This window comes from Branchiostoma floridae, chromosome 11 (genome assembly GCF_000003815.2).
Source record: "Branchiostoma floridae strain S238N-H82 chromosome 11, Bfl_VNyyK, whole genome shotgun sequence".
In the NCBI taxonomy this organism is placed as follows: Eukaryota; Metazoa; Chordata; class Leptocardii; order Amphioxiformes; family Branchiostomatidae; genus Branchiostoma; species Branchiostoma floridae.
The window spans coordinates 12,562,020-12,587,317 of NC_049989.1; the positions used below are offsets into that span (position 1 = coordinate 12,562,020).

General features: G+C 42.2%; 3 protein-coding genes across 10 annotated transcripts in view; 1 reads left to right on the top strand and 2 right to left on the bottom strand.

Annotated features, from left to right (window-relative positions):
- LOC118425900 (histone-lysine N-methyltransferase EZH2-like) overlaps positions 1-13,639 on the bottom strand; it is a 21,753-nt gene extending 8,114 nt beyond the window's left edge. The window contains exons 1-12 of one of the 6 annotated variants that reach the window (XM_035835045.1): positions 13,574-13,639; positions 10,743-10,862; positions 9,950-10,070; positions 9,347-9,535; positions 8,635-8,731; positions 6,938-7,410; positions 5,729-5,904; positions 4,968-5,059; positions 4,474-4,514; positions 4,078-4,203; positions 3,440-3,553; positions 2,607-2,695 (exon numbers count right to left, since the gene is read on the bottom strand). In XM_035835045.1, coding sequence (XP_035690938.1) covers positions 2,607-2,695; positions 3,440-3,553; positions 4,078-4,203; positions 4,474-4,514; positions 4,968-5,059; positions 5,729-5,904; positions 6,938-7,410; positions 8,635-8,731; positions 9,347-9,535; positions 9,950-10,070; positions 10,743-10,862; positions 13,574-13,603 — 1,668 coding nt within the window. In that variant the 5' untranslated portion in view covers positions 13,604-13,639. Of the gene's footprint in view, positions 1-2,606; positions 2,696-3,439; positions 3,554-4,077; positions 4,204-4,473; positions 4,515-4,967; positions 5,060-5,728; positions 5,905-6,937; positions 7,411-8,634; positions 8,732-9,346; positions 9,536-9,949; positions 10,071-10,742; positions 10,863-11,962; positions 12,018-12,063; positions 12,109-12,164; positions 12,232-12,870; positions 12,916-13,573 lie in introns of those variants that run through there. The other 5 variants (XM_035835048.1, XM_035835047.1, XM_035835049.1 and 2 more) reach the window with 5 other exon arrangements.
- On the bottom strand, positions 13,612-18,164 carry LOC118425902 (histone-lysine N-methyltransferase EZH1-like). Of its 3 annotated transcripts, none has more exons than XM_035835053.1 (3): positions 17,979-18,164; positions 16,563-16,766; positions 13,612-13,806 (listed from the first exon to the last, which is right to left on the bottom strand). In XM_035835053.1, the coding sequence occupies exons 2-3, from the start codon at positions 16,749-16,751 to the stop codon at positions 13,627-13,629; spliced, it is 369 nt and encodes a 122-aa protein (XP_035690946.1). In that variant the 5' UTR covers positions 16,752-16,766; positions 17,979-18,164; the 3' UTR covers positions 13,612-13,626. The 3 variants fall into 3 exon arrangements, with proteins under 3 accessions (XP_035690946.1, XP_035690945.1, XP_035690944.1); XM_035835052.1 differs by having other exon boundaries at positions 16,563-16,772; XM_035835051.1 differs by having other exon boundaries at positions 16,563-16,791.
- A 176-nt stretch (positions 18,165-18,340) lies between these two features.
- On the top strand, positions 18,341-25,152 carry LOC118425932 (glycolipid transfer protein-like). The gene is made up of 5 exons (XM_035835102.1): positions 18,341-18,568; positions 20,819-20,877; positions 22,035-22,162; positions 23,390-23,531; positions 24,640-25,152. The coding sequence occupies exons 1-5, from the start codon at positions 18,460-18,462 to the stop codon at positions 24,823-24,825; spliced, it is 624 nt and encodes a 207-aa protein (XP_035690995.1). The 5' UTR covers positions 18,341-18,459; the 3' UTR covers positions 24,826-25,152.
- Positions 25,153-25,298: the final 146 nt, after the last annotated feature.

A 25,298-nucleotide genomic window follows, 5' to 3' on the forward strand; every position in this document is an offset into this window, starting at 1 on the left:
GCAAGGGATCTAGCCAGTGTCATAGGTCTGCTGGAGTCCACGAGGCACGCGATTTTGCCAGCGCCCCTACACTACAGGGCCTTACAGGCCTTACTAAACGAGACTATGGAAAGGACAGGGTCGTTCGACTCTGTAATAAGACTGACTTTGACAGCGGCATGCGACCTTCAATGGTGGGTCACGCATGTGCGAAGGGTAAACGGACGAAGAGTGTTCGTCCCGACAGACATGACTATTTTCTCAGACGCATCCCTACTGGGTTGGGGAGCGTGTTGCGGAGACCAAAAGACAGGGGGTCGGTGGTCTCCCGCGGAAGCGCAGGAGCACATAAATTGGTTAGAACTGAAGGCGGCCTTCCTAGGCCTCAAGTGCTTCGCAACAAAACAAAATCATCATATTCTATTGAAGCTAGACAGCGTTACGGCTGTAGCCTATATAAACTGTCTGGGGGGCACAAAGTCCCCAACACTGGCGGCCCTAGCCCTGGAGATGTGGGACTGGGCGTTACAGAAAGGTGTAGTTCTGTCCGCACGACACCTGCCAGGTCGAACCAACGTTGTAGCAGATTCGTGTTCGCGAATCTTCCAAGACAAAACAGAGTGGCAACTGAACAGGTCAGTGTTTCTGAAGGTAAACGCTCAGACAGGCAACGTACTGTCAGTAGATTTGTTTGCGTCACGCCTGAATGCTCAGCTGCAGAGATATGTGGCGTGGCATCCCGATCCCATGGCATGGGCAGTGAATGCGTTAGACTTGCACTGGGGGCACCTCGGTCTGGCGTATGCCTTTCCCCCGTTCGGTCTACTGTTCAGAGTTCTGAGGAAGATTCAGACAGATCATGCGACGGTGTTACTGGTAGCGCCTCTCTGGAGGTCTCAGGCATGGTTTCCCAAACTCCTGGACATGTTGTTCGACACTCCGACTCTCCTTCCACGGAGTCGGGATCTGCTATGTCTACCACACAACGGAGAACCTCACCCGTTGTTACCAGGTCTAAGACTAGCCGTGTGGCCAATATCAGGCGTCAGTTGGAGGGTCGAGGCCTTTCAAAAGGGGCTTCGGAGCTCATCTTGTCAGCATGGAGAGATAGCACATCTCGCCAGTATCAGTCCGCTTGGGGACAATGGTGTAGCTGGTGTGATCGCAGGGGTCTCGATCCCGTTTCAGGCTCTATAGAGAGTGTTGTTGAGTATTTGGCAGGACTTTTTGACAAAGGTTACGAGTATAGGTCTATTGGCGTGGCTCGTTCTGCCATCTCCTCAGTCCACCTTCCAGTTGACAAGTATAGTGTTGGTAGTCATCCGCTAGTGACTAAGCTGTTGAAGGGTGTGTTTCATCGACGTCCCCCATGTCCTAGATATGTTGAACAATGGGATGTTTCTAGGGTTCTGATGTACTTGATGCACCTTTGTCCAGCTAATAGTCTTAGCTTGAAGCAACTGACCCAAAAGTTGGTGACTCTAGCAGCCTTGGTTTCACCTGACAGAGGTCAGACTTTGGCTTCACTGGACTTGAGATACATGTCCAAGCAGAGGGATGGGGTTTCGTGGAAAGTTCCCACTCTACTTAAGACTTCTAGACAGAAAAGGCCCTTTAAGAAATGTTTTTGGGCAGCCTTTCCGCAGGACAGGAGGTTATGTGTCTTTGTATACCTTAAGGAATATTTGAGGCGTACTTCACCTTTTCGGGTGGAAGGAGAGCAAAGGTTATTCCTCTCATACAAGCGACCTCATAGACCAGTTGCGTCCAATACCATTGCTAGATGGATTAAGTCAGTGTTGGCTTTAGCTGGGATAGATGTCAACACATACTCAGCTCACTCGACAAGAGGGGCGTCCACTTCGGCTGCAGCGGCAGCGGGGGTCAGCGTGGCCAGTATCATGAAGGCTGCGGACTGGGCCAGGGAATCAACCTTCCAGCGGTTCTACAGAAGAGAGTCGGACCAGGCTTCCTACGGGCAAGCTGTGCTGTCCACTGCTCTGGAGTCTGCATAAGGTACTCTCCCGAACAAGGTCGAGTATTATGAGGTATAAATTGGGGGTTATGCTAAGATGTACTTACCATCTACAGTATAATCTGAATTATACCTCATACGAGACCTTGTTCGGGTATGCTTCCCACCCTTGTAACAATGATTTCAGTTGTTAACTGTTCATTTTCCCTCCCATATTGGACAGCACAGGGGAAGACTTTACCCGCACTTCGTCAAAATGGCGAGGATGTAGGGGTGACGTCACGTAAGGTCCCATGGTGCTTTGCGTGTTTTTCTCTTTGTATATGTGCACCGCCTAGCGACACGCAGTGGAACTACTGCATAAGGTACTCTCCCGAACAAGGTCTCGTATGAGGTATAATTCAGATTATACTGTAGATGGTAAGTACATCTTAGCATAACCCCCAATTATTAAAGTCTTTGGTATGACTAGGTTGGGGATTGAACTCATGACACAGTTGAGATTTAGGCCACAAAGGTACGATACAAAATCTCAAAGAAATTCTGCCTACAAGTACCATGAAGCACTGCACAATGTTTACCAACGGACCCCAGGAAGAATATAGGTGCAATATCGCTAAAATGGAGATCTGAATAAAACAAACAAACAAACCTTTCTGAGTCCTCTCTGGATGCTGACGTTCTTGCAGGAGATCTTGTCATTACTGCTGAAGTCAGCTGTAACAGGGAATAGCTCAGAGGCTATCAGGAAAGTGGCGGTTACTGGCAAGTCAACATGCAGTACAGTGCGTCATGCAGTTCTTTTTTAGTCACTGTGATACATGCATACTAGTATTAAGTGTCAGCATGGTGTAGCATGATTTCCATACACTACACATACACAGTACAAAACTGACCAAGAAGTGGTCCTTATGTAGTGGTGCAGGTCTGACTGTATCTTATGAACATGTTTGAAAAGCTGTTAGCAGCATTTTTGCAGTATAACATTGATGACTCAAACATTGTCAGCAGATTTTTGAACCCGAATCTTCAAGATTTCCTGTGATTTTTTGTTCTCAGGGTCATGCATGTACGTAGTTGTACATTATTCTATACCAAAATTAGCAACCTGTGAAATTTACTCATCAAATTATTTTGGTAGATTTCACCCTTCTTTATGTCAGTCAGATGACAGAACGTATTCTGGAGTATTCTGGTGTATTCTGGGAAATAGTGAGTCCCTCAATACTGTAAATGCAGAAACTTTTGCGGTGGTTTAATGTTCGCGGTTTTCTCGGTGACCACTTCACCACGAACCTTAAACCACCGCAAACATTTTCCCATGGCAGTAAGAGACTACAGTGCACGGTGCTACCGCAAACTTAAAACGAAATGTCCCTTTTCCCGCTACCGCGAAATTAAATCCCCGCGAACTTAAATGCATTTACAGTAACTACTGGAGAAACAAAAAAACTGAAGCCACAGTACTATTAAAGCCTGACTTACAAGCCCCACAGGTGAGACACAGGTCTGGGTCACACTCCCGCACGGCCAGGTAACACGGACACTGCTTGGTGTTACACTGGGCCTTACAGCGGCAGCCTGGGAAACGGTTCTGACCTGCAGTGGGAACATTTGCACAGTTAGGTCTCATTCATGAGTTTTTTCTTCCCATAGGAGCGACCTCTATAATACTATAATACATGTTTACATGGTCACATTCATAACAAAGCTACATGAAATTACAGCATATTTACTCATTCTATGTTGAGCACATTTTCCCTCTATTGGAAAAAATTGCTAATGGCAAAAAAGTATTTTGCTTATAGCAATTACAAACTACAATTACTCTGTCAATCCCCGCAAGAGCGATTGACTCCTCCAACCTTCAATTATGAAATCTAAGTGGTCAGAAATGTTGAACAAAATGACTTAACACACAGGAGTACTGGTACTTGGAATCTTAAATCTGCTAACACAATTTCAGTTACAAAACAGCAGGAAAGCCCCCTTAGCTTATGGTTGAAACACAGCATAGGGCCCCTAATCGCAGCATAAGGGAATCGTACAAATCACATGCTCAAATGCACTGGCGAGAACCCCATCTTAATAAATTATGTTCTGTAGAAGTCAAAGACACTTACAGTCTAAACTGCACTGGCAGAACTTTTCACAGAAGTTCTGACACATGATACAGGGACAGGAGGAGTCACAGGGCTGCCCGGGGTGGTCACATGGCTGGTAGTTATACACATGGCTGGACGAGCTGTCTGTAAAAGCAAAAACAGCAGGGTTTGTCAAACTTTGTTAGTCGCTATGACGTGCAAAGGTTTTTATCAGCAAGTCTGGATGCTTGTGGTTTTTTTGTATTTGTAGTCATTTGAATACAGTAGAGCGACACCCACCACCACATGGAATTTACGTACAGAACAAACAAAAATCGGGCTATAGTCTTCTCACAGATACCCTTTAAAATGTTAAAATTGTCACAATTGTCATAACTGTAAATAAACAAAACAATGGCTAGAAAGGATGCCTACCTTTCTTTAGCTGTATCTTACGACAATGTGCTGCCCACAACCTGAAAGGAATACGTGTTGCCTGTTAGTGATTCCAAAATTATTTTCACACCCTTTATCTGATAACGTTGACATACAGTTAAAAACAGCCATTCATTCCCCTCATAAATTTTCAATGACTTTCTTAATGGAAAAGGGGTTTTGTTTAGTTTTCCAACTGACAACTTAATGGATTATTGATTTAAGTTAGAAATGGTCCAAGTTCCACTATTTTAATTTTTGAGAAAAACAAAACAAATTGACAGGGGGCATAAACAATATGGGGGGTATTAAAACAATATGTCAAGTCATGTAATGTTGTTGTTAGCTGTACATGAACAGTAGTATTACACAAAAAGTCACAGAGAAATTCAACAAATCAGAAATGAACAAAATACAATTTGGCTGCTGTTTTTCATGGCATGACAACATCAACCCTATGTACTTCTATATGCAATGTACTTGACATAGCTAACCTGTGTTTCCTTTTCTTCTTCCTAGGGGGCGTTGTGTTCTTTTCTGCTAATAGGTCATCGGTGGATCCTTCCCACTGAGCAAACTCATATACCTGTAGTAAGATAAAAGTCTTGATATCAATCTCTAAAAACGCTTAGTAATAATACATATTAACATGTACAGGGCTCGAAATACCACCTGCATATGCAGGTTCGTGCAGGTAAAATTGGAGCTGTGCAGGTATTTCTGGTGTCTACCTGCACCTAACCTGCACCGGTCCATGTACTGGGCTTAATACACAAATGTCCTATGATGTAAATTTGTAGATGTGTGAGGATTGTTATTAGTAGCATTGATAAAGTATGAAAGAAAAAATAGCAATGCATGGTTCCTGGACAATTTTAGTATGATTCAAAATTCAAAGTTCAGAGTGGTGCAGGTAAAATTTGTCTGGTGCAGGTAATTTTTAATGTTACCTGCACCAGTGCAGGTATGCAAAAAAAGTATTTCAAGCCATGATGTATATAATTGAATTGAGTGTAATGTGGCATGGTGTGGTGTGGTGTGCGTGCACAGGTATGTGTGCATGTGTGTGTGTGTGTCCGTGAGTATGTGTGTATTTGTATGTGTGTGTGTGTGTGTGCATTTGTGTGTGATGTGTGGGGAAGAGCTAGCATCCTCTCTCTGTAAAAATATTCCCTGCAACAGAAACAAACTTGCGGACCTATGTGCCACAAGCCACTACAAGGTGAACAACAATAACAATATAACCTAAGTATACCTGTTTGCAGGACTTGGTCCCTATGAGCTGTGCGATGCTACAGTAGTTGTTGAAGTAGACGGCCCTCAGCACGCGAAACAGGGAGGCGTCCGCACCGTTCCAGCCTTCCGGCAGCGGCACCGGCTGGGGCGGTATGGGGGTGGCAGCGTCCGCGGAACTGCTGTCATCAGCTGGAACTGAGAGAAAAATACTTTCTTAAGCAAAGATGTATAACAGTAATTTCCAACACAGAAAAATTGAACTTGCCCAAAAGCTTTGACTGTCTTTGTAAAGGAATGATCAATCCACCGCCTCAGTGCCGTCATGTTATGCAGATACATCACGTGACTCAGTCAGCAGTGGATCATAAGTTCAGAGCTCGAAATTCATTTTTGGGATTAGGTGCACTGGTGCACCCAGCTTAAAAAATTGGGTGCACCAAAAAATTTTTGGGTGCACCACTTAAATCTAAGCAATAACCTAATAATAAAACTTAGTTACAAGCTATCAAATTCTTAAACAAGTACCATGACAGACATTTTTAATATCTTTCTAACTTAGATGTCAAGAATATGATGTATACTAGTGTACTTTGATATCTTTATATATATAAACCTAAGAAAATGTTTGGGTGCACCCTGTGCACCCACAGAAAATAATTGGGTGCACAGCTCCAATTTTGGGTGCACCTGGGTGCACATGCACCCAGTATTTCGAGCCATGTAAGTTGCAGACATTTCATGTTGAAAAATATCTTCTTTAATTTTACTGTCAACTGGAAAGTTACACCTACATGTTGTAATAAAATAACATGCATATGGTGCTATGGCTACACATCAAGACCTTTGAAGTTAAAAGATTTAAATTGTTATTCCTTTATTTCAAACAGAAAACCTTCCAAAGCATTCCATGCACTGCATCCTCCTATGCAGGGACATCCAACAGCCAAACCGCCTGTCTGGATGTCCCCTGCTCTTTTAACCGTCACTCTTAGTTCCTGTGGACGTCCCCCCCAAACCAGCTGTCAGCCAATCAAAGAACAGGCTTTCCATTTTTAACTACTCATATGTATAAGGGTAAGCTCATCGATATTTATAAGCAGGGCGGTCAGGAACTAAGGGTGATGGTTGAAAGAGCAGGGCACATCCAGACAGGCAGTTTGACTTTTGGATGTCCCTGCGTAGGAGGATGATGCACTGAAGAATCCCACAGTGAGTAATTGTGGTGTACCTTGTGTTGGCGATGCTGCATCCTGTGCAGACGTAGACTCCGGCTGACTCATGGAGCTACAGTCATCCTCCATACTCCCCTCGTCCCCTTCCCCCTCCTTCTTACTACCACTGTCAGACTCCGAAGACTTCCCCTTCCCTCCCCCTCCGAACCTGCCCTTCTTTTTACTTCTGGAAGGGCTAGGCACAGGGTCTGGCTTCCCGATCTTCTCTACAAGATGGAGGAAACACTCGGCACCGCAAGGCTCCGTCACTTCCTTGTTGGCGTCTGCGTTCTTGCGTTTGATCTGACTGGGGGTGGGATGGTAGGGGTGGAGGAAGCAGTCGTACTTGTAGCAGCGACGACAGAAGAGCGTGTGGAAGGAGTGGAGACTCTGCTCGCGGGAAACGGACTGGGCGTTGGGGCCGTCAACATTAGGCGTACACTCCGGCGGCAGGATGGTAGGGTCCTGTTGCTCGATCAGTTCCTTGTACCTGCAGAAAAACAAAAATTGACAAGTTAGAGTGGAACCCTCAACTAATGGTATGTGGAGTAAATGATGTACATATATATATTAATATGTATCCAGTAGTCTTCACATTTTTGACCGATAGGGTAATGTTGTCCAGTAGGTACAATGTAAAACTCCAATTCTGAAGCTTTTTATGCTAAAGTGTAGTCTTTAACTGCATGGTTACAAAAAACTGTACAATGGACTTTCCCCGATCACTAGAACTATTCAGAAAAGAAGACTGGCTCTTGCTGGCCATGTAGCCCGTCACAAGGAGATGGCTGCAAAAGAGAAAAAGGGGACGACTGAACCTGACACTTAAGAAAGTTTTGGAGGAGGAGGTTGGGTTAAAGGACTACAACTTGCTAGCCGCCATGCTAGATAGAGATGCCTGGTCGGACATTGTTAAGGGCACCTCATATGAGGATGAACTGAACTGAACTGTTACTATATCCATTGTTTTAAAAAAAATGACATTAAGGCATATCAAGTTTACAGACAGTGACTTCAAATCGGCTTGAACCTGAAATATTTTGAAAATATTGCAATTTGAAACTACAATACCATCCCTTCATTTGGCATCCCTAAATTATCAATACCCCATCTTTAACTACAATGGATATAGGTTAAAGGATAAATACAAAGGTAAACTAAATGTACATTACTAGGATACTTGATTTTATGTCATACCTGTGACGCAAAAACATTCAATACGAGTGTTCCGGGTCGGGCTGGTACCTCGGGTGATACGGAATACTTGGTATTGTATTCTATATTTATGTCATACCTGTGACGCGAAAACGTTCGATACGGGTGTTCCGGACCGGGCCGTACGCTTCCGTATCGCACAGGTTCAAAAGGCGTATCACACAGGCTCCATTCGAATAAATCGAACTGTTTCGAGCAGGCCGAGTGTGGCGCCATCGAAAGTTCGAATACCTGATCCGGACGTTGGAACATTACTTTTGCAACACTTTTTGTTCGAGGGCACCAAATTTGTTCAACTTCTGGCGCATTTCGCATCAAAACAGTGGTTTTCTTAGGTGGGTATGACATAAATAAAATACAACACGGTGTATTCCGCATCACCTTCGGCCGTCGGGCGCTCCGACCCGCAGGAGGGCTGACACCTCGGGGGATACGGAATACACCGTGTTGTATTCTATAATTACAATACACCTTTTAATTTTATCCAGCTACTACTTACTTTTCTCGGAGCTCCTCTGCTGAGCCTTTGTCAGGAAACATGGAGGAGATAGCCTCGAAGATCTGATCACATGGGAACCGGCGCCGAGAACCTGAATCTAGGATAAAAAGAAAAAAAAATCTGGTGAATCATCAAAATTCTTCACCAAGATTCTCCACTTTGAATATTTCAGGGCAAGATGACTGTATAAAGAATGAAGCCTTTTATGAATTTTTGTACCAGAACAGAAATCATTCGTATTATATAATAATATCAATTTTTTTTTTCTTGCAGGAAACTCAATCAGTAAAAAATCAGTAACTTTACTGTCTTTAGGTGAGAGGACAGGAAAAAACTATAGACAATTGAGCTTTGACCTGAAGTGTGATTGTACATTTCCTACTACTGTAAATGCATCTATTAAGCTTGCGGAGATTTAATTTTGCGGTAGCGGGAAAATGGACTTTTTGCGGTGGTTTTAATTTCGCGGTAGTGCCATGCACTATAGTCTCTTACTACCATGGAAAACTGTTCGCGATGGTTTAAAGTTCGCGGTAAAGCGGCCACCATGAAAAACGTGAATATTAAACCACCGCAAAAGTTTCTGCATTTACAGTAATCTAATGCAGCTTGTGCTTACCAGTACTGGCAAAATTTGTGTTATGTCTTGGCCAAGATACATGCATAGAATAAGATATGTAACCAGGGAGCTTGCTTAAGCCCACAAACATACCTGTACCAGATGCATCCTTAAGGGAGTCAGTGGTGTCATCAGGTGTGTCTTCTGAGGCTTCTTCATTGTCTTTAGTACTCTGGCTGTCTGCCTTCTCTGCTTCTGAGCTCGATGAAGACTTTGGTGCCTCCAACTCTGACAGGTTTCTCACCAGCTCCACAAAGATCTCATCATTAATGAAACCTCCCTCTGTAACAGAAACAAAGATTGTGTTTAAGAAGCATTGTTTGTTTGTTTATTTGCACACAAAAAATCCTATCTTCATGTAGAGAACATTAACTGCTTGACCAAATTTGACTGTAGAAACTTGGCAAAAATGACAAGTAGTACTAGTACAAAATGTATATATATTATCAACTCTGCTACTTTGCTCCTGTTATTTTATGCCTGGCAATATAGATAAATCTGTTCATTTTCTATTCAGTCCAAGATCTGGTGCACTGAATTGTTCAGTTTATTTTTGTTTTTACTGGTCCAACATGTAAAACCCATTTTGTACCGGTACCCACCCCTATAATACACACAGAGACACATATATTGATGCCAATAATAATTCACAAAAGGGAATGGACTGTCAAGGGGTTTACTTAATTAATCTCATACCTCTTTCCCCATGCACCTTGCCATCGTAGTTCTTGATGAGTTCCTCGATGAAGGACCCATCTTGGTCCAGGACTTCGTCTCCCATGTAAGGAATGTTGTGTAGTACAGTCTCATCCTCAACCTAAACAAAAACATCAACAAACACACTGTATGAGCTAGATTTCACTGTTTTCGGGCTAGGGACCAAAATCTTGATTTCTGTAAATAATTTCATCAGGTTGGCAATTATTCATATTATAAATGGCAGCAAGAAGTAGTTTCCAGTCATTCTACCCTGATGATGGTGTCTGATAGACAGCGAAACGTTGGATGTAAGTTACCTCTTGGTTGTGCCAAAAGAACATTACGATATGAAAAATCTTGACTTGTTTACATTTTCTGCTTTATAGAAGAAAAAACCTTGACATTTAATTCTATTCATAATGAATTTCAATTTTTGGTAATTTTCAGTCTACAATGCCTCTGAGTCGATAGATGAATGATCTTACATTGTGATTGCTCGACAATTGTGCCTGGTACCACTCTGACTTTAGGAAGTATGGATCATACTAAAATTGTTTAGTAACCATTGCTATTTTTTCTTATACATGTACTTAATAGGTGATAACACTCAATGCAGCTAATAACAATCCCTATACGTCTAAATCAAAGGAAATTTATGTATAAAACCCAATACATAGACCAGTGCAGGTTAGGTGCAGGTAGACACCAGAAACACCTGCACAGCTCCAATTTTACCTGGACTAACCTGCATATGCAGGTGGTATTTTGAGCCCTATTCATACTGACTTACCATGTAGTTCTGTTGTAGAGGCACCCATGTGTACATGACAGGGATGGAGGGGACAGAGTTCATCACCTTCAGCACTGTGGTCTGTTTGGGTTCATCTGCATGGCCAAACTCAACCACCACCTGTCACATAGGTTCAACATGAATTCATGAAACTATCAAAGAGCATACAGAAAACTACTGCCTTGATACTGAAAAAGCCAGAAAGAGAAAGACAGAAGCAGTGAGATAAATTGAGATGGAGAGAAAGTTTGAAAGAGGGAGTAAGAAAAAGAGTGAGAGAGGGAGAGTGAGAAGGTGAAAGAGATGAGTAGGGAGGGAGAGTTTAAGAGAGCGGGAGTGAGGGTAGGAGTAAGAAAGATATAGATTGAAAGTTAGAAAAAGAGGGCGATATTAATAGAAATAAAGAGAAAGTGAAAAAGTGAGAAAAAGAATGAGGGACAGAGGCAATAGAAAAAAAGGTAAGTATGTTTTACCTGCATCAATGATACTATCTATGTCTAGTATCACAAATGTACAGTGATGACATGTCATATCATGTGAACCAAGAGAGAGGCAATAGAAAAAAGGTAAGTATGTTTTACCTGTATCAATGATACTATCTACGTCAAGTATTACAAATGTACAGTGATGACATGTCATATCATGTGAACCAAATATCATTCAGTCAAAATTGTCTAAGAAGACCACTCAGGGGACCAATAAAACCTGTAGTCTATGTGGAAAGGTGACTACTATAGACAGGATATTATAGACAGGATTCTTAATGATTCTTACGTCAATAGGAAAAATTATCAAAAAATGCAATAGGATACAGGAAAGGGGGCCCTTATATGAAGAGGTGGTGACATGTGACTGTAACGTTAGTTCACCTTTATCCGCCTTTAACCTTTATCAGTTGTGCTGCTAAACAGGGTATCCAGGGATATCAAATCGATGGACAGTAGTTTCAAATTGCACTATTTTCAAGATATTGCCGTTTGGAACCATCATCTGTCGACTTCATATCCCTGGATACATTGTTCTTAAAAAAAAAAAAGAACGGATAAAGGTTACCCTGCGGATATAGGTGTACTAGCGTTACATGCTTCATATGAAATGTGAAACTGTTTAGTGAGGTACCTGTCGAGTGATGGGACTGTGGTCGAACATGGCGGGGCTGCTGAGCTGGTGTGTTACGCTGGCTGGCTATACTGGCTATATAGATACAGATAGATACAGACCTGTCTGGTGATGGGACTGTGGTCAAACATGGCAGGACTGCTGAGCTGGTGTGTTACGCTGGCTGGCTATACTGGCTATATAGATACAGATAGATACAGACCTGTCTGGTGATGGGACTGTGGTCGAACATGGCGGGACTGCTGAGCTGGTGTGTTACACTGGCTGGCTATACTGGCTATATAGATACAGATAGATACAGACCTGTCTGGTGATGGGACTGTGGTCGAACATGGCGGGGCTGCTGAGCTGGTGTGTTACGCTGGCTGGCTATACTGGCTAATATATAGATACAGATAGATACAGACCTGTCTGGTGATGGGACTGTGGTCGAACATGGCGGGGCTGCTGAGCTGGTGTGTTATGCTGGCTGGCTATACTGGCTATATAGATACAGATAGATACAGACCTGTCTGGTGATGAGACTGTGGTCGAACATGGCGGGACTGCTGAGCTGGTGTGTTACGCTGGCTGGCTATACTGGCTATATAGATACAGATAGATACAGACCTGTCTAGTGATGAGACTGTGGTCGAACATGGCAGGACTGCTGAGCTGGTGTATTACGCTGGCTGGCTATACTGGCTAATATATAGATACAGATAGATACAGACCTGTCTGGTGATGGGACTGTGGTCGAACATGGCGGGACTGCTGAGCTGGTGTGTTACGCTGGCTGGCTATACTGGCTATATAGATACAGATAGATACAGACCTGTCTGGTGATGGGACTGTGGTCGAACATGGCGGGGCTGCTGAGCTGGTGTGTTACGCTGGCTGGCTATACTGGCTATATAGATACAGATAGATACAGACCTGTCTGGTGATGGGACTGTGGTCGAACATGGCGGGACTGCTGAGCTGGTGTGTTACGCTGGCTGGCTATACTGGCTAATATATAGATACAGACCTGTCTGGTGATGGGACTGTGGTCAAACATGGCGGGGCTGCTGAGCTGGTGTGTTACGCTGGCTGGCTATACTGGCTAATATATAGATACAGATAGATACAGACCTGTCTGGTGATGGGACTGTGGTCGAACATGGTGGGGCTGCTGAGCTGGTGTGTTACACTGGCTGGCTATACTGGCTAATATATAGATACAGATAGATACAGACCTGTCTGGTGATGGGACTGATCAAACATGGCGGGACTGCTGAGCTGGTGTGTTACGCTGGCTGGCTATACTGGCTATATAGATACAGATAGATACAGACCTGTCTGGTGATGGGACTGTGGTCGAACATGGCGGGGCTGCTGAGCTGGTGTGTTACGCTGGCTGGCTATACTGGCTATATAGATACAGATAGATACAGACCTGTCTGGTGATGGGACTGATCAAACATGGCGGGACTGCTGAGCTGGTGTGTTACGCTGGCTGGCTATATAGATACAGATAGATACAGACCTGTCTGGTGATGGGACTGTGGTCGAACATGGCGGGACTGCTGAGCTGGTGTGTTACGCTGGCTGGCTATACTGGCTATATAGATACAGATAGATACAGACCTGTCTGGTGATGGGACTGTGGTCGAAGATGGCAGGACTGCTGAGCTGGTGTGTTACACTGGCTGGCTATACTGGCTAATATATAGATACAGATAGATACAGACCTGTCTGGTGATGGGACTGTGGTCGAACATGGCAGGACTGCTGAGCTGGTGTGTTACGCTGGCTGGCTATACTGGCTAATATATAGATACAGATAGATACAGACCTGTCTGGTGATAGGACTGTGGTCGAACATGGCGGGACTGCTGAGGTGCTGCAGGGGTTTCTCCTCCAACCGTTCTGCCTGTCGACGCAGGACCATGTCCACATTCCCTCTGTTGGCTCCCCAAACCATCTGTCATAAAGGCAAACATGTTAGAGATATTTTCAAGTAGGGATGCGTACCTAAACCCACGTTTAGGTACAGGTCCTGATTCGAATCCAGAGGTTTAGGTACAGGTCCGGACCTAATGAGTCCGGACCTAAATGCATGGCATTGAATATTATATCATAATATTATGTTATATTATGTTATAATGGCAAAACAATGTATTAAAAAGGGTAGAAGCATGTTTGAACCAATAAAAACGTGTTTATTATGGTAGACACACGATGCAACAAAAATTTGACCCTTGTTGCTTTTCCCTCACTGGGGCTCAGAGACTGCTATGGTGATTTCACAGTAATTTTATCTGTCAAAGTGGCCATCCCCTGACCTGTTATCCTGCCTGGCTTGCACTAATTAGATACAGGTCCAGTACCGGTACACCAGGGTTCGGTATTTTTGTATCTGTACCTAATTGATTGTACCGGTACTGTATCGGTACTGTACCGGTACACATCCCTATTTTCAAGCAATCAAGGAATCAATCAATCAAATACTGATGCAAGATGGTTGTAGAAATCACATTTTAGTAGTACAGTACAGTGTTCTCACCAGGAATTTTTCACAGCGTCGGGCAGGGGTCCGGGGGCCGCCGGTGCCGGCAGAGCCCCGGTGGGGGGACCCAGGGGGGCGAAGCCCCCCGGAAGCTCTTGCATTTTAGGCTATTGAGAAGGCTTATTTCATCATTTTTTTAGGGCCATATCTACGATAATCGCAGCAGTCACTTAACTTCTCGTCAGCAGTTTGACGTAACAATATTTCGGGTCAAAGATTCACAGACAACTAAAAACTCATACGGTCATAAACAACAAACTTTACTCAGCTCAACAGTACTTAAAAATATTGTCCTGGTTGCCATCCGAAGTTGAAGCGCTTGTTTATAGCGCTAGTATCGCTGTTAGCAGCCGTGCCACTTTTGTTGACGGTCTCCCTGCGTCGCCGCCTCGCCGTTAGAGTTTAGACGATATTCCCACGGACATGTTTCAAGAAAATATACCCGGTAAAAACCGCTGTTCCGCGTCAGATTCCATTCTTTAAAACATGTGGGACTCCGTGTTACAGTCTAATAAATATTTTGTAGAAGCACCGCTGTGGGAAAGAAAGTCCAAGGAATGTAATATTACGTTGAAGTTCACTGTAAACTTGCACACGGCACATGACTGAAACTGTAAAGAACAGCCGCGTTTGATTGATAGCCGGCGGCCCTTTGATCAAATCGGAAAGGTGCCGATACTGCCCTGGCGGTTTGTGGGCGGGGCCACAAGGGGAGGCTTGTCGGCGAAACTATTAAACGCCCGGGTTTTACATACAAACTTACGATGGTTTGTATCTTGCGAATGCCGATACAAAGAGCTTCAAATTTAGAACAGGAATTTTGGGAAAGCGACCCGCTCTTGCTCCAGAATTATGTCGGAAAGAATTGATTCTATTTCCAGCGCTGAAGTAAAAATTACGCAACTATCAGTAACAGCCTATGTTGGTCAACCCAGCTCCCCAAATAAGGGCATTCCCCGGGAACTGGCTGTTCCGGGGAGATATCCCACCCCACTGATCACTCGCAGCACACGCGCTACTCATTTTATTTATTTTTTTTGGCACGAACGCAGGGCGGCACACGCAAAATTTAGAACAGGAAACTTTGGAACGCGACCCGTTCTTGCTCTAGAAATGTGTCAGAAATAATTGATTCTATTTTCCGTACTGAAAAAGAAAGACGCAACTGCTAGTAACAGCCTCTGTTTATCAACGCCGCTGTTCCGGCTGTTCCGGGGAGAGATCCCACCCCGCTAATCACGTGCGGGCAAGGCCCTCTCGCGTCTGTGTTTACATTTCCGCGCGCGGGAACGCAAGGGTGGGAGGGGCTGCGAAACGCGGTACGGCGGGTCGGTGCTGTAAAACACCTCACTTTGAGCTGATAACTTCCTGAAACAGCGAAGGCGCGTGCTTGGCGCGTGCCTATGTATTTTTACTACGATATTTTTCTTTTATTCCCCATTTTTTTGCCGCTACGCTGGATGAAAAAGCAGCGTAGCGGGCTTTTTACAGCGTCATTTTTCCAGCCCACAGCGTATCGGCCCGCTATGCTGAAAAGGCCTGGTGAGAACACTGCAGTAGAAGCCAATTAATTGCATAACGGATTACCACAAACTTAAAAATCCCCAAATTCCAAACTGGTGGGGGTCCAGCACGATAACTTTGCATTTTTGCACAATCCAGATAATTGCACAAAATTTGACGGCTTCTACTTATTATAGTACATGTTACCCTTAGGCTAGTACAATTTTCCATATACTACAATTCACCCTGGCACTAGGCTAGTACAACTCTCCACAGTACCATTCTCTGTAGTACCATTCTCCATAGTACAACTCACCCTAGAACTACTGTCCATAGTACAATTCTCCATAGTACTACGTACTATTCTTCCTAGTACAATTTACCCTAGTATGAATCCCCATACTAGACTAGTAGTAGTACAATTCACCATAGTATACTTTTCCAAATAAGGAATTTCCAGATCCAGAAAGGATGGATTTCAAATGTATGGTTCCTTCACAACTCACACAGGTATTACCTTACATTTTGAGCTAAGAGCTTAAGTTGTAACCATGTACAGTATGTTTTAAGGACAACTCTATAGATCCATAATAATGATGATAGTAGAAGAAGAATTTTAAATATTGCTATTACTAAAATGGACTTTATTAGATTGGTTAGATGCTGACCTTGACCTCATCTGCCCTGCGGAACCTCTTGAGCTGCCTGAGCCTCATGTACTCCGACTTGACGCGTTTCTTCCACTCCAGGAACACGGCGAGCGGGGAGGGCTCCACGCTGGTGCTCGTGCTGGGGGCGGCGCTGTCGCTACTGGGGCCGGCCACGGGGGAGGGGGGCTGATCGCCTGTCCCGCTCATGGTGTGGACTGGATGCTGTAACTTAATCATGTCAACAATACTGTAAATGCATTTAAGTTTGCGGGGATTTAATTTCGCAATAGCGAGAAAAAGGACTTTTCACGGTGGTTTTAAGTTTTAATCATGCACTGTAGTCTCTTACTGCCATGGAAAAAATGTTCGCGGTGGTTTTAAGTTAGCGGTGAAGCGGCCAACGTGATTATTAAACCACAGAGAAAGTTTCTGCATTTACAGTAAGCCATTTCTGAATTAGACTGCCCATGCGCAGCAACACGCATCGTCAAAGATGAAGGCCTCTATAATTTTAGCCATTCTCGTCTAGACCTTTGTTTTGCATGTCCAGAAATGTTTTGTGTGTGCCTCAGGAACCGTGAACTTTGACATATACACGCAATGCATCACATGCATAGTTTCAACCGTGAAAGTCAAATATGATTGTCCAATTTTTCATCATCATCTCGAAAACTATTCTTATGCAGAACATGCTTTATACATGTCTGTTGTAATATCTGTAATAAATTATGATAGTTAGAAAACACCCCTCCACTCCAGGTTTAATTAGTAACGGAACACCAGAGTCTGTACACCTACTAACACTTATCCAGATTAGATGTATCAGCAGCATCTGAACGTCTCCGACTGAGTCTATTTAAGAAACCTACAAGGTACAACAACGTCCAGACTCCGTTGGTCAGTTGATTTGCATAACAATATTTGTTTTTGTCTTGTTTATGACATGTTTTGTTTATGTCTCAGGGACCGTCACCTTGGAACAATGAACCTTCTTATAAATCATAAGCCCTTTCACAGAGTGCCTCAAAAAAGAAAACAGTCATTTTCTTGACCATTGTTTTGATTTGCATAACAACGTCTACATGTCTAGACGGGTTTTGTTCCTTCTTGTGGGGCTTTACCTATGACATATTACCTAGAATTCCCGTCGCCGCACATGCATAATTTTTCTGATCTCTATGAGTATGGCAGTCCTACTCTACTCCAATTAGTATCGTTATGTAGAACAACAAATAATACAGACTTGGGGGAGTATAAATATCGGACTTTGTCACCTATACGACCTCAAATTCACAAAGAGAGCGCTTTGTGCATAAATGTAAAGGCATTAACAAAGTACAAACACAAATATTCTCTGGAGCGGACAGCATGCACAAGCAGCACATGCATGCAGTTTTGTTTCCGGAACAAAGCACAACTTCATTCAAAACTCACCTGGTCTTATACCACTCTCGGTACGGCTTAGAAACGTGTCGAGTGCTTCGTAGTGAGAAACAGAGCTTCTTTTGAGGCGTAAGTTTGATAATCTAAGACAAAGATCTTCTCAGGAATCAAACGATGGCCTGGAAAAACTTGACCTGTGCTGACCCCAAACTTCCCGCGGATTTTCACCGCATCAGAAAACTGATGGAGTAGTGTTGTGTAGAGTACATGAATAAAGTGATTAAAGACTCCTTAGATATAGTAAATACATGATGTAAAAATATTTATCGATCAATAAAATGCTATATTGCGAGAAAGATATATTGTACTAATGTCATGAACAGAAGTCGAACCAAAAGTTACGTCTTGCAGCGGTTTGAATCTTTGTGTACAGGTCAAAGGTTACGACGACGTGGAGGCGCGACGCCAGACAAGATACGCAAACAAGACGTGAAGATTTGCTCCTCTCTTTGCCCTTCTTAAAGACATAGTTATGGCATTCTTTACCGATTATGAACACCAGTTCCAACCAGTACCGGAGGACGGGAAAGTGGAGACGGGGCCGTTTCTTTTGGCTAGTTTAAGACTATTGCCTTTCTTTGGTAAGTACGGATAGAAAATTTATGTTGTATGTACGTACGGTCACTAGCTCATGTTATCCAAATTGCTTTAGTATGACTCAGCGCTATAGTGTATACAAAAGACAATGAAGTGTTCAGTCGAGTAACTTTATAAACCTCGTCAGATTTCTACACATAGCGTTAGGTGAATTGTATTTTCTGTGAAATGCCATATGTAATATACAGCTTTAGATAATGTGTTTGTTTGCTTGCTACATTATAGTGACTTTATTTGATGTTACCATGGTAGCTGACAGGTCGTTTTTACAGTCGTGTGCCTTGTGTCCAATTTTGTACCCTTGGAAAAGTGACTCTTGCGAGTACATAGCTTTGGTAAGATACGGGCTAGAGCTCTCGGATAGGCCGCAAAGCCAGTGGCACCATGTTTGAAGAGGGCTACACTTTGAAGTTGAACAGATTCCACCACACCTATACCAAAAGGAGAAAGGCTTTGTCCACGTATGAGTGGATCAAATAGCCTGGTATCCAGCCGTAATATAGCTTCCGAGTCTCTTCTCTCCTCTCTGGCAATTGCCAGAGAGGAGAGAAGAGACTCAGGAGCTATGTTACGGCTGGATACCAGGCTATGGATCAAACCTTACAATACAGTACAGCAGCTATTGCTTACTATGCGTAATGCCAAAAGGCAGTATGCGAAACCAAGAAACACAAAATCAATCACCCTATCATTTCCTAAGTATCATGGCTGCAGGCATATGTGCTTTAATAATAATGATAATAATAATCGCCATGTGTATTTTGCCAGCCAGTAGGTACCCAAATTATGAGTAATGAGGCTGTTTAATGTGGTCGAGGCACCTCCTCGAGCACGGGACTCCCGTTTTACGTTCCTCCCGGAAGACGATTTCGTAGAAAGCTTCGTTAAAGGCTACAGCAATCCGTTCGTCCTTGGTTTGGGTCTCCCATCCAAGAACTGTCCGGACCGCGCGTTGCTTAACTTCCGAGATCGAGGGATCGGGTGTACCAACGCACCACTAGGTCATAGCTTAAACATGCTTCCTTCAGTCTACAGCAAGTTTACAAACTGGATTACTAACTGCTAGGGATGCGTACCTAAACCCATGTTTAGGTACAGGTCTGGATACGAATCCAGAGGTTTAGGTACAGGTCCGGACCTAATGAGTCCGGACCTAAATGCATGGCATTGAATATTATATCATAATATTATATTACAATATGTTATAACGGCAAAACAATGTATCAAAAAGGGTAGAAGCATGTTTGAACCAACAAAAACGTGTTTATTATGGTAGACACATGATGCAACAAAAATTTGACCCTTGTTGTTTTTCTCTCACTGGGGCTCAGAGACTGCTATGGTGATTTCACAGTAATTCTGTCAAAGTGGCCATCCCCTAACCTGTTATCCTGCCTGGCTTGCACTTATTAGATACAGGTCCAGTACCAGTACACCAGGGTTCCGGTATTTTTGTATCTGTACCTAATTGATTGTACCAGTACTGTATCGGTACACTGTACCGGTACGCATCCCTACTAACTGCTGAGCCATCCTTAGAGTCAGACTGATGACAGCATACATTCATGCAACTGCTCTTGTGAGCGAGGGTTGTCTTTAGACCAGTCAGCCTGAAATCATTTTCCGTCAGCTCGAATTTGAATCCTATCAAGCACCCAAGGCGCAAGACAGGAATACACTTGCAGTGCACATAAAGAAGAAGGATGAAATCTACCAAAATACAATATGCTTTGATAAGTGAACATTGCAGGTTGCTATATTTTGGTATAAAAATAATGTGTGTGTTGCCCTGGGAATAAGATGACTAAAACATACTGGGCAGACTTTGTTATCATTTGCATTACAATGTTTGTTTGGCAGGGTCTGATTACTATTATAGTAATCAGCTAGTCTATATGACATTGTGTACTGTATTTTGGTGGGTGTTACCCTTCTTTATGTGTATTCTACAGGTGCACTCCAAAGTATTTTCTTGGTACTAGTAAATAGTTTGACCTTACTTTAAATTTCAATTACTATTACTAATTACTAAGACCAGGCTCCAGCTAATTTTATGATGGTTAAATGTGTATGTCAGGGATATGCATAGAATTCTGAAAACCCTTACTTTACCCATTTACTCCATTTTTTACATAAAGTGGCATCATTGCATTATAAATGTATCAATCACTACTGGTACTCTAATCACCTGAATGTATTTCTGTCTACTCATGCTCATTTTCATTTCATTTCAGATATGTTGGGACCAACAACATTTTCATTTGCTAAGGCTGATGTCAGTGGGAATATAGAGGTACTGTCACAATGATGCTGCTCTGTACCTTTAACTGCAAGTTCTTAACTTTGAAGTTCAGGCTATTCAGATGCACATGTTTGTACAGGGCTCGAAATTCATTTTTGGGATTAGGTGCACTGGTGCACCCAGCTTAAAAAATTGGGTGCACCAAAAAATTTTTGGGTGCACCGGTTAGATTTAAGTACAACCTAATGGCAAAACTTAGCTACAAGCTATCAAATTCTTAAACAAGTACCATGACAGACATTTTTATTATCTTTCTAAAACGTAGATGTCAAGAATATGATGTAATATGTATACTAGTATACTTTGATGTCTTTACATACATTAACCTAAGAAAATATTTGGGTGCACCTTGTGCACCCACAGAAAATAATTGGGTGCACAGCTTCAATTTTGGGTGCACCTGGGTGCACGTGCACCCAGTATTTCGAGCCCTGTTGTATATGCAGGCTGAATCTGATTACTGATTAAGATGAAGCACTGAATAGAGTTTAGCTCTGTAATTAAATACCATTGGTGACAAGGGCTTATTATTCTATCTAACATTTAGCCTATGATTTAATTTAGGTTTGTTACCTCCGGAAAAGAGGTTCACCTTAGCCTTAGGCCACACCAATTTAATTTCTTGGTTCACGGATTTTTTCATAAAGAATATGAAGCGAGAGGGCGAGATAAAAATAAAAATAAAAATTGTAAAATGGTTGGGGTAAAGGTAACGGCTAATCCAAAACATAAAGAAAAAAGTTTTCAGCTTGATAAAAGTACAAAAACACTATTATTGTACAGTAACAGCACCTGTACCCACACTTTAAGGAGCTTATAATACATGTATAAAGGCCAATTTGCTACACCAGAAAGTTGGTGAATGGTTTCATTAAGGGTGAAAATTTGCTGAGTGGTAATTTTTATTTTTATTTTTTTTCCCAAAAAATAGGAGCGAGCGAATCCGTGAACCAAGAAATTAAATTGGTGTGGCCTTAGGCTATATAATTAGCTAGGCTTTGTAAGGCCTGGTTGCACCTGATTGATTAATTGATCAATCAATCAATAAATCAATAGATTGATTGATTGATTGATTAGGAAAATATGATTGGTAGGCTTTATTATTAGCTGCACTTTGCAATGCCATCTCTGTTTGTTTCTTTCCTTAGAAAGTTAAGAAGAAGTATGAGACTGACAAGGAGAAGTACAAGACACTGACAGACATAGTAGAACAGGAGCTAGCAGAAAATGGAGGAAAACCTGACTATGCAATCGATGCCCTGCTGTGGTTGAAAAGGTATAGTTTACATGTATTTGTACCAAATGGCAGTTACTAGGGGTGGGTACCGGTACAGGAAATTCAGGTCCAGGTGTACGGTCCAGGTCCAGAGGATCAGGTCCAGGTCCGGACCTGAACCTGGACCTGATTGTCAGTTAGAACTTGTGAATGGGCGATACACAAAACAATTGTCCATTTTGCTCCTATGGATTCTGTTTAGTGACTTCCACTGACGTTTTGAAATACAATTTTCATGTAAACAACACTAACTTCAACCAAGTTTGACTGTAGAGACTAATAGTAAAATGACTATCAACTCTCCTTTACTTCGCTCTTGTTATTTTCTTGGACCTGTAAGCCCCAAGACGTGTGAACGGCTGCCAATATAATCTAATAGTATTCATTTTCTAATCAGTTCAAGATCCGGTCCTGTTTTTTTTTCAGATCCTGCTTTTCTGGACCGGTCGAAGAAGAAAAAAAATGGTTTTGTACCATTAATATTAGACCATACCGGTACCCACCCCTAGCAGTTACTCAAGCAACTGGATGTGATTTTGGTCTTAACTTAAATTTGTCTTACGCTTATTGGACTATCTAAAATTTGTCAAGCAAATGAACATGTAGCTGTTATCTGCCCCTTTAATACAGCAAACCACAATGGTATCGTCATGATGATTTCATCATTGCATCATATGTGGGTGTAACCAACATGCATGCATTCATGTGCAAATGATATTTTTAGGTTCTCAGTTACGTTTCCGTTGTACACTGCACTTGCACAATGGCATTCAGCAGATCTGTATGCTTGATTTGCATAAGAATCATATAATATTCTTAATGTATTAACTTCCTTGCCACTTTATACAATTTGTTCCAACCTGAATGTATTGATTGAATGAAAGAAAGAATGGTTCATGAATGAATAAATGAATGAGATTCGATGAGTCATTTAATGAACATTCATGAATGAATGCATGAATTAACGCTAAACAATGTCCATGACTTTCAAAAGCAGGATATTCTAGGATATCAAGTCAACAGATTGTGTTTCCAAACAGAGATAATTTCAAAATATTACAGTTTGAAACCACCGTTCGGGGACTTGATATCCAATAATATACTGTTTTTAAAGCAACGGATAAAGGTCACCCGCGGATAAAGGTGAATAAGCATTATATGATTTTGTCTTCTATGTGATGTCTTCTATATTAATATAACCACAAATACAAATGTGATTTTTTTCAGGGGTTTAGAATATGTACATGAAATGGTGAAAAACGTCATTGTGTCAGAGAGAGAGGGAAACAACATCTGCCCCAGTATCCAGAAGGCATATAAGGACACTATCAAGAAGTTCCACCCATGGATGTTGCAGAAAGTCATCAATGTAAGGAATATCATTTTATATCTACAAAATATGCATGTGTACACTGTGTGCATGTATAAGTGAGTGAAGTAACGAACAAGAAACAAGTTTGAAGGTACAATAAGAAGTTGTATAAACTCAGAGAACAGGAGGATGATGATTGATTAGAATTTCCCCATTGGTTAATTGCCAATGTAGCCCTATTTTGCATAATTTCATTGTGTGCATCTCTGTCTAAGCTGCCTAACATACCCTAAAAGCATGAAAATGCATGGTTCCTTTACCACTATGAGATATGCTCTTTTATCTTAACAAAAATATCACTATTTACATATTTCACAATAGCTGGCTTCCATCCAAATGTTATCAAAACTGGAATTTCCACTACATTACAAAGGAAAGCCAACGGGGGGCCAGAATTTCCAGTTTTTATCACATTGTTCCACCAAGTATAAAACCAATCCATTCAGCCATTTATCTTGTGACCAACATTCATTCATTCATTCATTCATTCATTCATACAAAGACACAGACAGAGTTTCACTGTCTAAAATGTAACCTAGTACATTGTTCATAAAGGTGATACAAGCCAAAAGAAAGACCATTGTGTAAGAATGTTAAGGAGGCTAGGGTTTAGACTAGAGGTGGGTACCGGTACTGGTACAAAACCGGTTTTCCTTATTGGAAATTTGGTGGACCGGATGGTGGACCGAATGTTAGACCTATTAGAAAATGAAGAGGCTATATGGGCAGAAATTCACATGTTTGGGGACAACAGACTGAAGAAAATAACAAGAGCGAAGTAGACTGACTTTATCTCTACCAAGTTTTACAGTCAATCGTATAGTGGCAGATAGCCTGGTAGGATTTTAAAACGCCAGTGGGACTCAAATACTCCAACAAACAGATTTCTTTTTATTGGAATGGACCATTGTCCTAAGTAAATGTACATTCACAAGATTTACATATTGATCAGGTTCAGGTCCGGACCGCGACCTGATCCTTTGGATTTGAACCAGACCTGAACCTGAATTTTCTGTAGTTTAGACCATTCATTTTGGAAAATCTTTCCGTCATTGTCTTTGACGATGTTGTAATATTTCGATTCCTTTGATATTTGTCCCTGCAGCTTGCTATCAAAGCAGTGCCTTACCGGTCAGACTTCCTGCAGGCAGTGGGGGGGAACAAGCCTGGACAGTCCGAGGAGCAGATCATCGAAGACCTGAAGGTGTTTGCGGGCAAACTTGGAGAAAATCTCCTGGCCATCAACGATCTACTACAAAGGACAGGACAAGATCCGGACAAAAAGACATGAAGTGCCAGTCGGTCTTCAAGTATTTTCTTAAAACTCATAGTTTGTCCATTAATGCTGGCCTTACAGCTGGTCACCTCAAAGTTGGGAAAACACTTGGAATTTATGAAGACAAGTAGAGTATAAGCATCATATTTTGTGTGCATGAATCTGGTGTATTACACCAAAAGGTAGTTAATATGCTGTTTTTACATTCATTTACATTTTACAGAATAATATAGAAGGTATAGTAAAATTTTGGAAGGATGATACATGGTGTTTTTATCTTAAAGTTTGTGAAATGATGGGGGGTTTTCAAGTGATGATTTTGCACGTAAAATTGGATTTTAATGACAAGAACAACTTGAATTATCTCTTTTGACTTGTAGTTAGGCAACGTGTGACTAGTCTTTGTGTGACTTATTGTTTTGATTATTATATATAAGTTTAGAAATACACAAAATGGTAGAAAAAAAGAATGTATTTTAGCTAGAATC